Source organism: Magnolia sinica, chromosome 15 (genome assembly GCF_029962835.1).
Source record: "Magnolia sinica isolate HGM2019 chromosome 15, MsV1, whole genome shotgun sequence".
In the NCBI taxonomy this organism is placed as follows: Eukaryota; Viridiplantae; Streptophyta; class Magnoliopsida; order Magnoliales; family Magnoliaceae; genus Magnolia; species Magnolia sinica.
The window spans coordinates 77,012,126-77,026,032 of record NC_080587.1 but is presented as its reverse complement, the minus strand read 5'-3'; the positions used below and the strand labels follow the sequence as shown (position 1 = coordinate 77,026,032).

The 13,907-nt window shown below is 41.6% G+C and overlaps 1 protein-coding gene and 1 pseudogene across 1 annotated transcript; both read left to right on the top strand.

Moving 5' to 3' along the window:
- Positions 1-6,561: 6,561 nt before the first annotated feature.
- LOC131227009 (protein LURP-one-related 11-like) lies at positions 6,562-7,817 on the top strand. The gene is made up of 3 exons (XM_058222695.1): positions 6,562-6,986; positions 7,218-7,273; positions 7,326-7,817. Exons 1-3 carry the CDS (start codon positions 6,730-6,732, stop codon positions 7,658-7,660), a joined length of 648 nt encoding a protein of 215 aa, XP_058078678.1. The 5' UTR covers positions 6,562-6,729; the 3' UTR covers positions 7,661-7,817.
- Positions 7,818-11,477: 3,660 nt separating this feature from the next.
- On the top strand, positions 11,478-12,898 carry LOC131227825 (protein LURP-one-related 11-like; annotated as a pseudogene).
- The last annotated feature ends 1,009 nt before the right edge of the window (positions 12,899-13,907 follow it).

Sequence of the window (13,907 nt, the reverse complement as noted above, 5' to 3'; positions counted from 1 at the left end):
TACTGGTATTCGGCACTCAGGCGCTCGTGTATCCACTCGGTTTAGACATTGAAGTATCTCCCGGTACCAAAAAAGTTCTGGAACTTTCACTTAAGGACATCCTACGTGCCCACAGTGCTAGAACCAAGCATTTTCGGTATCCGATACGGCCATTCACGATGTGTCTGTGGAGCCACGGCCCTGATGTCGCTAGGGCGTGCAGTGATCACGACACACAATGCGAAATGCATGAGTCACACCGTCAGTCATGCAGCAATCCTGCGTGTACCACGCAATCTTGTGGGGCACTCCGTCTCATAAGGAGTCCCGTAAATGTCTCAGCCTAACGGCTTATGCTACGATCAAACATTCCTCATATCAAGCATATATATGATGCGTATGGGCATGAATCATGGAGTTACACTAATCATGTTATAAGGTGATGAATTATCCTTACAATGCAGATGGGCTTAGACGGCCTACACACAACAAGTACGGCCTATCAATGGGCCCTAGGGAGAATCGTAATGCAGACATTTAACCAACATTATACTTGCAATGTGGACGTCAAACCAACATTGCTCCCAAGGCATAGCCTGCCACAAACCATGAAGAAATCATGCATTGCAATAGACCCTAAGGACAACCCATGGGCCTTAGATACATTAAATGGGCCATATCACATGGGCCTTACATTTATCAAATGGACCGCATTAATGGGCCTCACCAACGGGCCTTATGTACATTGCAATGGGCCATAACTCATGGGCCTTGAATACATCAAAATGGGCCTTATAACATATCAAGGTGGGCCTCAACAACGGGCCACAATTACATCAACATGGGCCTAATAACATGGCCATTTATATTAAATGGGCCGCCCCAACTGGGCCCTATGCATATCAAATGGGCCATACACAAGCTAAGTGGTGATAATGAATTCCACCATTTAAAATTCCTAAGGCCCACCATAAAATATGTTTCCCATCCAACCTAATCATAAATTAACATAGTGATAGATGAAGTGGGAAACAAATATCAACTTAATGGGAAGCTACTATGACCCTTAGAGGTTTTTGAAGGGTGGGCATCATTGACCACTACTTAAATTGTAGGGTCCACTTGAACTTAGATTTGCCTCATTCTTTAACTCATGCCATAAAATGGTCTTTCAAAATGGATAGACGGTTTGGATGCAACATATGCATCATGGTGGGGTCCCCTATCCGTCCAGCAGCCAGCAAAATGGCTGGACGGTCTGAATAAAGCACATGCATCACTGTGGGTCCCACGTGGGCCCCACCATAATGCTTATATGCCATCCAATCCGTTTATAAGGTCACACGTACCTGGGTGAAAAGGGAGAACAAATTTCATCTTGATCCAAAACCTCTGTGGCCACAAAAATGGTTTTAATGGCAGTCGTTCAGACACTGCTGTTTCCAATGATGTGGGCCACATAAGCATTAGATCGGCCTGATCTTCGGAGGGGGCCCATTATAGAGAGGTTCCCACCAAATGGACGGGGTGGATACATAATATACATCAGTGTGGGGCCCACGGCTGGGACCGTGGGTCCCTGTCGTCGCCCGCTACACGCAGCAGCGGTTTGCTGCTTCTGACGTAGTAGTAGACGCTGCCTTGTATTTTTTTTTTGAAAACTCATTTTTCGGAGATTTTTCATACGTGGGGCCCGCATCAGGTAGATCTACCCCAGCCATTGGTCTCTATAGACCATAACAAATTCGTCAAGCCCAATATTGGGCATCTTTCGGCATGTAGAAAAATGTAGGTGCATTTAAACGGTGAAAATCACTATTTTTCTGAAGCATGGCCCGCCGGAAAGTTGGATCAGCCCCATTTTTCTGCTCAACGCCTACAATAGTCTGAGGAAAGGGATGGACGGCGTGGATTGAATTTATATATCAAGGTGGGGCCTGAATGAGTGGCCCACCCCAAAATCTAAAAGGAATTATATATATATATATATATATATATATATATATATATATATATATATATATATATATATACACACACACACACACACACAGTGCACGTCCAGCGTCTCTGGACGCTGGACAGCTTGGCACAATACATAAATATAAGGTGGGCCCTGCTCAGGTGGGCCACCAAATGATGGATAATGTGTATATAATACATATAAAGCAGGCCTCACCTATAAATGACTTGGATCCAACACATGCCTCATGGTGGGGTGCATCCAAGCGGGCCACACAACCATTTCATCACAAAAAGGAAAAGAGAGAGAGAGAGAGAGAGAGAGAGAGAGAGAGAGAGAGAGAGAGAGAGAGAGAGAGAGAGAGAGAGTGGGACACGCATGATGGAGGGACCCCGACACTATGGGCCCTCCCTTGAAATCGATCGTACTTCAAGTGGGTCCCATTGCACGTGGGCCCATTAAATTGAAAATCAATGGTGGAGATCCTTTCTCAACCAAAATGAAAGGTCTAGATGACCCTATTTAAGCAAGAAAATAAACATCATGATGGGGTCCATGGAGAATGGCCCCATCATGGAATGATCATGAGCATTAAGGTGGACCATCGGCCACACTTAAGGTCCAAAGTGAGATCCATACCATCAATCGATAGGCCTCACTTGGCCCTTCATCTAAAAATAATGGAATGTAAACCTATAGAAGCACCCACTGTCGATCCTTTTGGTCCGTTGGAAAGCCAATCTCCTTGTGCTTCACTTTGATGGAGGGAGATGAGGTTTGAATGGCTAGGATGAAGGTTGAAGGGATGGGAAAGTTGGCCACCAAAAATCACTTTTCTCTCTTGAAAATGGTTGGACGTGAGAGGCTCTTGCTTGCTTGGGAAATGTGATGAGAAATGAGAGAGAGAGAGGGTTGTAAGGAGAGAGAGTGATGGATGTGAGTGATGGGTGAGGTGATGGTGTACTTGACAAGTATGGGTATGTAAGAGAGAGGGTGAGAGAGAGTTGACTTGGTGGTTGCCTAACTTGTGGAGAAAGAAAGCATGGGTGCTCTTGTACTTGACATGAGGTGATGGATGGGATTGATTGATTGGATTGATTTGACATGTTATAGAGATTCTCCTGGGATTGCAAACGCACGGCGTTTTCTTCGAAATAAACGCCGGCTCACATCTCTTAGCCAAGGTATCAGATCAGCGACGGTGCGGTCGCAATGGTACAAGTCTCGGATTAAGCCGACTCAAATCTACGGGATTCGACTTACGGTCGCGTGCAAATATTGATTATACATCGCAGGTTGCCGGAATTCGACAGGAAGGTTCGCAACAGTCGACGGAACAGTACGGACTAGGATACGGGTCTTACAGACACACATAATGGATGGTCTGGATTTGTGAACTATACCTTGGTGGGCCCAAAAAATGATCATGAATGTTTTAATGGGAGGGTAAGCCGTAACCCCTCTCAACATTTGTACGTAAGCGGACGGGCAGGCGTACTACGCACCCTGCAAGCTGGTGTATTGATGTCACTATGGGTCCCATCATGAAGTGTGTGTCATATCCAAACCGTCCATCCAATTGGCGGGCTCGTCTTAAGGCTCGAGCTGAAAAATAAGACAGATCTAAAGATCAAGTGGACCACACTGCAAAAAGCAGTGGGGGTTGAACGTTTACCATTGAAACAGAGGATTCAATTTGAACGATACCCAACCCAATCCGACTTGATTTCCCTGACCGTGTTGGACTCGGTTCGTGTTTTGCCAGCAACGCGACGGATTGGATCGAGTCAGAGGACCCAGACTTGGTCCCAGATTGGATCAAGTTCGGGTAAGGCCATTGAAAGTTTCGGACTAAGTCGAGTTGGACCCAATCCGGTCCGACTTGACTCGGTGCCCACCTCTAGTGCCAGACACACGTCGTGTCACCACATAGAGGTTTTCTATTAGATCACATCAGGCGCCAAAAATGGAAACTCAGAAACTTTTAATTGTTGGCATCCAAATTCATGATTAAGAACAAAGACACAGATGATCCACATTCAATGGGGGAGAGATCAAACATCAAGCGTCTGGGATATTTCAAATTGGGAGATTTTGGAGTCAGGGTGCGTCCATGACGAGGGTCATCGGATCAATGGCTCCGATGAAGCAAACATGGCCCCACATTAACCGAATATGCGCCTTATCATGGGGAACTATGGTCCATGGTTAAGCAATCTTGGCCATGATGACCTTACAATGGACAGGGAATGGCCCAAAAATCTCCTACATCCAAAAATCATAAACCTTCAAGTACTCACGCAGAAATAGATGATTAAGAAACAAGGTAAACCACCGCTCGTCATTCAATAAAAATCGCAAATCCACATTGAACCCCATCAGATCAATGATCTGGATTACCGAACCATGGACCTTTAGACATATGGAATTGAAAACCTCAACAACTATGCATCATTCCTCTCTTATACTACCGGAATAACAAAGAAGATCTGATCACCTACAGCCGGTTGTACGCTACACTATCATTTTCTTAAGCCTTGGGGATTTTTTCTTTCTATTTTTACCCTAAAAAATATAATGTATTTTGGAGGGAAGGTGAGGTTTTCTTAACCATCTTTATGCAGTCCATTGATCGAAGGGTTGGGATCCACGAATCTTGTAATTTTTGAGAACCCACTGCCAATTTCTTGCATCTGATGAGACTAACGGTTTGAATCACCAATGGCTCCAAAAGCATACATCATGTGTATGGTCTGTGGCCTATTTTCTACGAAGTGTCACATGCAGCCGGCCAATCCGAGGAAGTATATTAATCCCTAATCCCGAATTTGTGAATAAGGCTACCATTCCACAAGATCCAACCCATCCACTAAGTGGGTCCCATGATGTAGAGCTACTGCCTTGAAAATAAGGGAACGGATTGGCTACTCGCATGGTGGTCGGTGCTCTTTGGGCCCCACCATGATGTATGTGTTTCATCCATTTTTACCAAAAATGAGATGGATATAAATCTCACGTGGACCACAACACAGGAAAATAATAGTGATTGGATATCCACCATTAAAATCCTCCTATGGCCCACTGCACTGTTTATTTGACATCCAATATGTTGATTAGATCATAAATACTCAGATGAAGGGAAAAAAAACAAAGATCAGCTTGATCCAAAACTTTTATAGCCCCCAAAAAGTTTTTAATGGTCGAAGTTCACTCAACACTGTTTCCTGTAATGTGGTCCACTTGAGAAATACCTCATTTTTTCGTCTCATATTATAAAATGATCTAGAAAAATAGATGGACGGCATGGATGAAACAAATACATCATGGTGGTGGGGGGAGTAGCCAATCCGTTTCCTGAAAATAAGGCCTGTGAGTGGGTCCCCCATTCCTGAAACAAATGGATGGTCTAAAAAGACGTGGCTAAATTCTTTCTAAGAAGCTTTCGATCGGTGATAAACTGTATTTTGGGCCAGTCATCGACAAGGTCGGTCCCACCTCACGGATGGATGTTGTGTACAGGTGCCACGTAAGCACATGTGAGATGTTGTGTACAAGTGCCACATAAGCACATGTGAGATGGGATGCCTATGTACACGTGTATAGTTTTACAAAAACCTCCAGGTGTTGTATCTCTCGATGTCTCGCTTTTCATAAGCAGGCCCAGATATGTGAATGTGTCTGTTGCAAAGTCACCGGCACCTCCAAATGATACATTGGCTTTGGTGACTCCTCCTCACATGTGGCACTGTTTTCAAGCAATCCAGACCATCCAAATTGTGGCTTGCATTGTGGATAGAGCAAAAATATAAAATCACACTGATCAAGCACTCTTAACCATCCAATTAATGCCCATCATTTGGATGGTTAAAAAATAGTGATTGATCAGAAATCAGATGGTCGATAATATCTTCTCCGTGCAAATTTTTCCTTATGGTCTATCCACAATTGTTCAGTGATTTGGACGGTTTGGATTCAGAGTCACCACCATTTTTTAACGGTGCATAACTAACATAGGAGACTCGCCCTTCAGGGAATAGATCATTTCATTGCAATATCTTTACACTGTTTCAATAACCTAATGACAGCATCATACTCTTAAAATAATTTAATGGCATCGTCTTAAGATAGCTAAACCACTCCCTAGCTAGTTTTGGACAAACGAGGTGGACATATATAATCCCATCCGTTCATCAGTTTTGTGCCAAGTGGTTCAATGGTTCTGTGATCTAGATCGTTGATATGAACAGTACTGCCATGGATGGGAGATGGGCCAAAAATTTCCGTGATGGAATAATCCTTACCATTCAATCAATGACCTGCAAATAGATGGGTGTAAAAAAAATAAAATCAACGGTCCACATTCACTGATAGACATTCAATGATACTAGTATCTTTCAATATGTTAGATTTTTGAGTCATGGTCCATCAATGGTGGGGCCCATCAGACCAACCTTTTGGATCAACAAACCAAGGATCACACTCATAAAAAAAGGTCTTCTCATTTGAGAAAAATCTTAATTTGCTAACTTTCTCATACACAATGCATACTACTATAATCCATGCCTTAAACATGATTAATTACACAAAACAAAACCATTAACGATAGAAGAAGCTCATCTCTTTCTAAGGTTATCTACTTCTAAGAGGATTCATCTCCTTATCTACCTAAACAATTACAATTATTCAAATAATCAATGATTATTATAAGATGATTACCATCGCACTCCTCGGGTGGTAACCATATATAATCCATCAAGATCCCTTTGTAAACCATCCAATCCTTTCCAATGGCGAAGATCTACCCTCAAGCTCTTCTCTCCACTTCATCGTCCAAAAACATGACTTCCAAAAGAGAAATTTTTACAATATGGATGAAATCATTAGTATTCAATGGCAATGGTTGCACCATCTTCGATTCCGATGGTCAGATCATTTACCGCATCGACAACTACGATAACAAGGGCAGCGATGAAGTTTATCTTATGGATCTTAGAGACAAAATTCTATTTACCATACTTAGAAAGGTGAGAACATCTACTTATAAGCATTTTTAAATGTAATTTATAGCTAATCGCATTGCGAAAGCATTGAATTGAAATGGGTTTTCTTTATTTTCTTCTATCTAATCAGAAACTGAGAGTTTTCGGACGTTGGGAAGGTTACAAATGCAATGGTTCCAAGATAGAAGAGGAAAAGCCATCGTTTCAAGTTCAGAAGCCATGCAGGATCCTTAAAAGAGATTCATGTTGTGAAGTTAAAGTGGGATGGAATAAAGATCGACCGAGTCGCTACCAGATAGTAGGAAAGGCGGGCGGGCCAGCTTGCAAGATTGTAGACCAAGCTGGAGTTCTTGTTGCAGAGGTGAGTCTTATATATTTTTGAGCATCTGTTTATGACATGGACCGGGCTCGTTCGAACCTGAGTCAGGTAGCAACTCGACTGAGTCAGGTTGAGTCACCTTATAAAGCCGAGTCGATTCCGAGTGAGACTAGTCATCAATCCTTAGTACCTTGTGATAATAGCATTTTCAAATTCTATTCAGTTGGTTCTAATTTGTTATTTGGAATTTGTTTGTTTGGACAGCTCAAGCAGAAGCAATCAAGCTCAGGAATAGTGTTGGGAGACGATGTATTGAGCTTGGTGGTGGAGCCCAACACAGACCATTCCCTTATCATGGGCCTTGTGGTGGTGCATGGACTGATCAATCATTGCATGTGAAAACATCTCACTCTTCATACCTAATCCAAAGAGTTCAGATGCGGACTAGGCCGAGTAAAATCAAGATTTTGAGTAGCCCATCTTGGTAGGCCCGGCCCAACCATTTCAAAATCCGGCCCCACACAACATGGGCTTTGAAAATGGTCTTTTTAACATAAACGACTGACTGTAACTGAGCTGAGAGGCTTTTTAATTCATGTAAAAATTCATCATATATGTGTGGCTTACTTGATGATTGTACCAGCCTGATTTTTCGCACATGTTATGGGCAGTGTCCCGACCTGATGAATGGTCCAGATCTCTGATACATGTGCTGTAGCCCCACATCGGCCCCATGACATGAGGGGCCTGTGATTCAAGTCATTGAGGCCCATCATGTTAATGAGAGAAAGATCTGGCACTCTTAGAGCACCATAAGCTATAGTGCTCCTAGTGCATTGCGACCCTTGGGAAATCCAATTGATCAATCTGGACCGTCCATTAGGTGGACCATACGTTTCTTGATCCAATGCGACTAATAGTCTTTGAAATGGTGGTCAGGATCGTCTATACAAAATAGGCCCAATTAATGAATTGTTCTGTCTATTTGTTGGATGCCATCAAGGATCAGTTTTTGCTTATAAAGAATAGTTTTTATAGGCAATCCTACCATCCGATCCATGGGCTAGAAAATGAATGGCCAACAGGTCATCCAATAGATGTGATTTGGTACCCCTACCAAATGTGTGGTGAATGTAATGGACGGTCTGGATATGTCGGTTGGATTGGACTGCCCAAGAGTCTAGATGAAACTAGGGTTACAATTTAAAAAGTGGTCGCGACTCATCCTTGAAATACGTGTCACTGATGTACAGCCATCCAGACCATTTAAACTGTGAGTCCCGTTGTGGATGCAACATATCTCTGAAATCAATCACACTGAGTAAGCAATCCTAACCATCCAATTAATGGCTATCACATGGATTGTTCGGGGGAAAGTAGTGGATCAAAATTGAAAGGAAAAATCAGATAGTTAAAAGTGAGTTTTTTAGGCTAATATCATCTAAAGGTGAGGGGTGTATATTGATATTTCACTGTAATTAAAACCTGCTCACAGGTGGGGCCTACGGATGGTTTTATCCAAGCTGTTGATATGATCAACCCCATGTGGATTGACCGCCAAGTCTCTAAAAGTAGATCTTGGAGGATATTATTTTGGCATGGTTCATCCATGATGGGAACCACGAGCTCAATGGAATGGATCACCAAAACCTGGGCTCCACATATACAAAACTGATGCAGAACTGGATCCCCGTCAATTAATGCAACCCAAGCTTACTATTTGGTGTGGTTCACTTGAGGGTTGGATCTGCTCATTTTTAGTGTCATATCTTAAAATGATAGGAGAAAAGGGATGGACGACGTGGATAAATAGATACATCACGGTGGGGCCCTCACAGATCTGACCGTTCGTGGCTAGAGACGGACGGGGTGGGACGCAATCCGCGTACCATCGCACCATCCCTTGTTAGACCTTAGACATGGCAACGTGTACCGTAATCCAGACCGTCCAAATCATTGGGCTCGATGTGGATGTACCACACAACCTGAAATTAAACTTGACTGACAATCCTAATCATCTGATAGCTTTATATAAAATTCACAGCTAAAAAAGAAATTAGTTAGCGGTTCATCTTCAATGCACAAAGTCAGATGGTTAAGATCATCCCATCAGTGGTTGGTTACCATGATTCTGATGGCCTGGATTTCATCAGCCACGGCCTGAACTAATACTTTATTAGCTTTCACATACACCCACGTGATCAGCTAACACAATATACAATGTATGTAGGTGCAATGGATCCTTTTATTCACATCCTCTGAATAATAATTTAAATATATATTATAGGGCTTTGCTGAGCAAACAAGCCAATCAAGCCGGAAGCGGATTGCTTCCTACCCCCGTCCAGGCAGGACTCTGTAGGACCCACCATAATGTAAGTGTTTTATCCACACCGTTAATGGATTTTATCAGATCATTTTAAGTTTTGATGCTAAAAATGAGGCACGTCCACAGCTCCAGTGGACCACACCAAAGGAAGCTGCAGTGATAATGACCCTCACCCTTGAATCCTTTCTAAGGGCCACCGTGATGGTTTTTTACCATCCAACCTATTCATATGGTCATATGGACGTGGGTGAAGTGAAAACGCAAATATCAGCTTGATCCGAAACTTCTCCAGTTCCCAAGAAGTTTGTAATGGTGGACGTTTAATCCCTACTTTGTGGTTCACTTAAACCTGGAACCTGCCTCATTTTTTTGCATAATATCTTAAAATTATCTGAGGAAAACGATGAACGTCGTGGATAAAACACTTAAATCACAGTGGGCCCCACAGAGCCCTGCCCGGACGGTAGGGTAGGACGCAATCCGCGTCCAATCAAGCCTATACAAGGGAGGTCTGTACATGCCATCACAGGTGCTAGGGTGGTCGCCAGATGCAATATCCACCCCGTCCATCAGTAAGGTCTGATCTTGTATATTTATTTTTATTTTTCTCTCAAAAGTAAATCGAGTTCATATTCAGCAGTTTGGAGACAGTTAAAAAGAGTTTCGACAGCTAAGAAACTTCAGCCAAGTTTTTATCATCCATTCATTTGTTTGATAACATGTGGTGTACCTGACAAGTGGACCAATGTGATTATTGGTTAAGGGCATTTAAATAGTGGTACCCCTCTGATGAACTGGATTGGATCTAGTACCAATATGACATTGTGGCACGTGCGGTGCGTACGTTATTGAGATGGTATGGTATCTTCACCTGTACGGTTGACGTACCGTACCATCGTGTGAGAGTCTCCAATCCTAAAATAATTTTAAAAAAAAGAATAAAAGAATAAAAGAAAGGTAAGGGATGAATGTTAGGGAACTGCGGAACCACACCGTGTAATCAAGCAAAGTGCCCGTAACTCAAAATTTACTTAGGTAAAGACTCGTAGGAAAAAATCGTAGCACGGAGTGATAAATAATACACTGTGAAGATAGAATTTACAAGATTTAAAGTTTTACTGATTCAAACAATCCTCAGATATACTTACTCAAACTCTACCTATGCTCATGAATTCTTCAGAAAGAAATAGAAAACTTTAATACAACTCATGATACTTAATTTCATCAAAAAAATTTAAAAATTCCATGTTAGTTGGTGGAATATTTTGGTGTTGCTATTTGACAAAAGATCCTCGATGGGGTGTCAATGCCATCAAAGATTCCATAAAAATTGTGCGCATAATTGTGTAAGTGCGTATGCTGTTTCATATTCCAATTGTGATAGTATATATATTAGATGTAATCAGGATTAAGTTATGGAGGTGTATTAGAGTTTTTTAATTTGTTCCTAAGGGTTTAAGGGCATAGTTAGAGTTTGAGGAAGTAGATTCCAAAATCGAATAGGTAAGACTCTATCTCCAATATTTATTATTTCAATGGTATGCTACTCGTTGCTTTGTGCCGTGGTTTTTTCCTGCAAGGTTTTTTTTATCTATAATTTGGATTGTTCTTATTTGGTTTGGTTATGTGATTGCGTGTACTACACTCGATTTGTATATTTGTGTTTCCACGGTTCCCCATGTGTGTTTATGCGGTTTCCCAACAATGAATACATCATACATGGAGAGAGAGAGAGAGAGAGAGAGAGTCAAGCAAATAAACAAGAGGGTCCTTCCAAGTGAGCAGGCTTTCATGTGCTGCGCTGTAGGAATATACAATGCGAGCATGTTTATATCAATTGCCCAAACCAAGCTATAAACAATACAAGAAACGTCATTCGTTTTGGGGCCTATTTCGAAGAGGATGCTTCACCTTATCTACCTCAACTATAATAATCCAATAACCCATGATTATCATCTGCTAATTATATTATATATCTATTTATATATGTCTATGCATATATAATCCATGGACATCCCTTCAAAGCCCATCCAATCCTTTCTGATGGCAAAGGTCTTTCCTCAACCTCTCCTTTCTCCTTCTCCTTCACCATCTTCTTCAAACTACACAACTTCAAACAGAGAAGTTTTTACCATATGGATGAAATCGCTGGTATTCAACAGCAACGGTTGCACTGTCTTTGATGCCAGCGGTGAGATCGTCTACTGTATCGACAACTACAATGAAAAGTGTTGCGACGAAGTCTATCTTATGGATCTTAAAGGCAAAGTTCTATTGATCACCATAGTTTAGAAGGTAAGAAAATCTACTTCTTAGCATCATTTTATGGAAATTTATCATTAGTGTTGTTCTAAAAGCATTGAATTCATATGGGTGTTCTTTATTTTCTTCTATATGCAGAAACTTCGAGTGTTTGAATGTTGGGAGGGATATAAATGTAATGATTCCAAGATAGAGGAGGAGAAGCCATGGTTTAGAGTAAGAAAGCCATGCGGTCTTCTTAAACAGGACTCACCTTGTGAAGTTAGTGTTGGGTGGGATAAAGATCGACCGACTTGATATAAGATAGTCAGATCGGCGGGCCAGTCGGCATGCAAGATGGTAGACCAAGCTGGAGAACTTGTTGCTGAGGTGAGTCTTTTAAATAGTCAAAAGGAATTAATTGCCTTTTAGATAAGAGCTTTCAAAGTCTTTTCAATTGGTTCTGATTTTTTCTTTGCAATTTGTTTGTTTGGATAGGTCAAGCAAAAGCAATCAAGCTCAGGAGTTGTGTTGGGAGATGATGTTTTGAGTATGGTGGTGGAGCCCAACACTGACCATTCCCTTATCATGGGCATTGTGGTAGTGAATGGCCTGATCAATCATAGAATGTGAAGCATCTCATTCTTCATAGCAAGTCCCAAACGGTTCTCATCTAGAGATGTGAAAGTGAAGAGAATAGAAATCTGTTGATTGAAGTTCTTGGATATAGGTGTGGTCCACAACATGGTTCTAAACCTATACTCGCTACTCATGAAGATGTGCATGGAAGTTTTAAGAGAGAGGGTATGCGACCACACCCGCATATCGATTGGAAGAGGCGGCTGCAAGCTTGAGGTCGATTCCTCATAAACTTACTGGAAAATGGAAGGAAATTTTTTATTTTTTAATTTTTTTTAACACCATGACTATAGTCTTCAGTGCTGAAGAATGGCATGAAATGGAGTCATAACAAGCTGACCATGTAAATTGTATAACATAGCATTCTGACCATGCTAAATTTGTAATTTGATAACATTCTTTATTTATTTATAAAAATTAAGATTTCCCATACAACTTGCTTTGAGAATTTGTACGGCCTTCTCACCATTGAATATGTGAAAGTTTGTAAACAAAGATAACCATTTCAGTATCTTAATTTTAAAATGACTTCAGATATTCTCCTAATAGGGTGGCAGCTTCCTACCATAAATTGTTGGCTGTATAAGCCAGAGCTTTTCTTGGCTTTACAAAGCCTTACACAACTCAGAAATCAAATCTGATGCGGAAGGAAGAAAGAGAGAAGAAAAACAGAATTTTTTTTTCTTTTAAACTATTTTGCTGCTGCAAACTTTTCACACTTGCTATTGACTTGCTTGCTTCAACCGGATACACAAGATGCCAGTTAATAGGCATTTGAATGTAAGGTGAAAAAATAAAACTGCTCCTGCTAGGACCTTCTAACACTTAAATGTTCCTAGAAAATACACAAGCATTTTCATCTTCCAAGAGCATCTCCATGGGAAGTGTTGCTGTGCTCTGGAAGATGAATAGTCACAGTAAATGCAGGGCTTTGGTTTGCACTTCCAACACTCCTCTTCAAACCAAAACCGGCTTCATTCCGAGCATCGTTCTTAGTCGTTTGAATGCATCTTTCGGCAATGCCTTTATGAAAATATCCACCACCTGTTCCGTAGTATGATAATACTTTAATTTCATCATTTTCTGCTTCGCATGATCTCTCAGAAAATGGTATCGAGTATCAATGTGTTTGCTTCTTCCATATTGCACTGGATTTTTGGCTAGCTCGATTGCCGACTTGTTATCCGCATATATGACTGTGGATTCTTCTTGCGGATGCTTCAGTTCCTTTAGTAGGTTTCTCAACCAAATTCCCTCACATACAGTGGACGATGCTGCCACGTACTCTGCTTCACATGTGGACAGGGCGACCACACTTTGCTTCTTTGAATTTCATGTGAAAGCGGTCATTCCGAGGTAGAATACATAGCCATAGCTAGTGGTGTTCTTTCTTTCATCTTGGTCACCTCCCCAATCACTGTCTGAGTATCCATATAG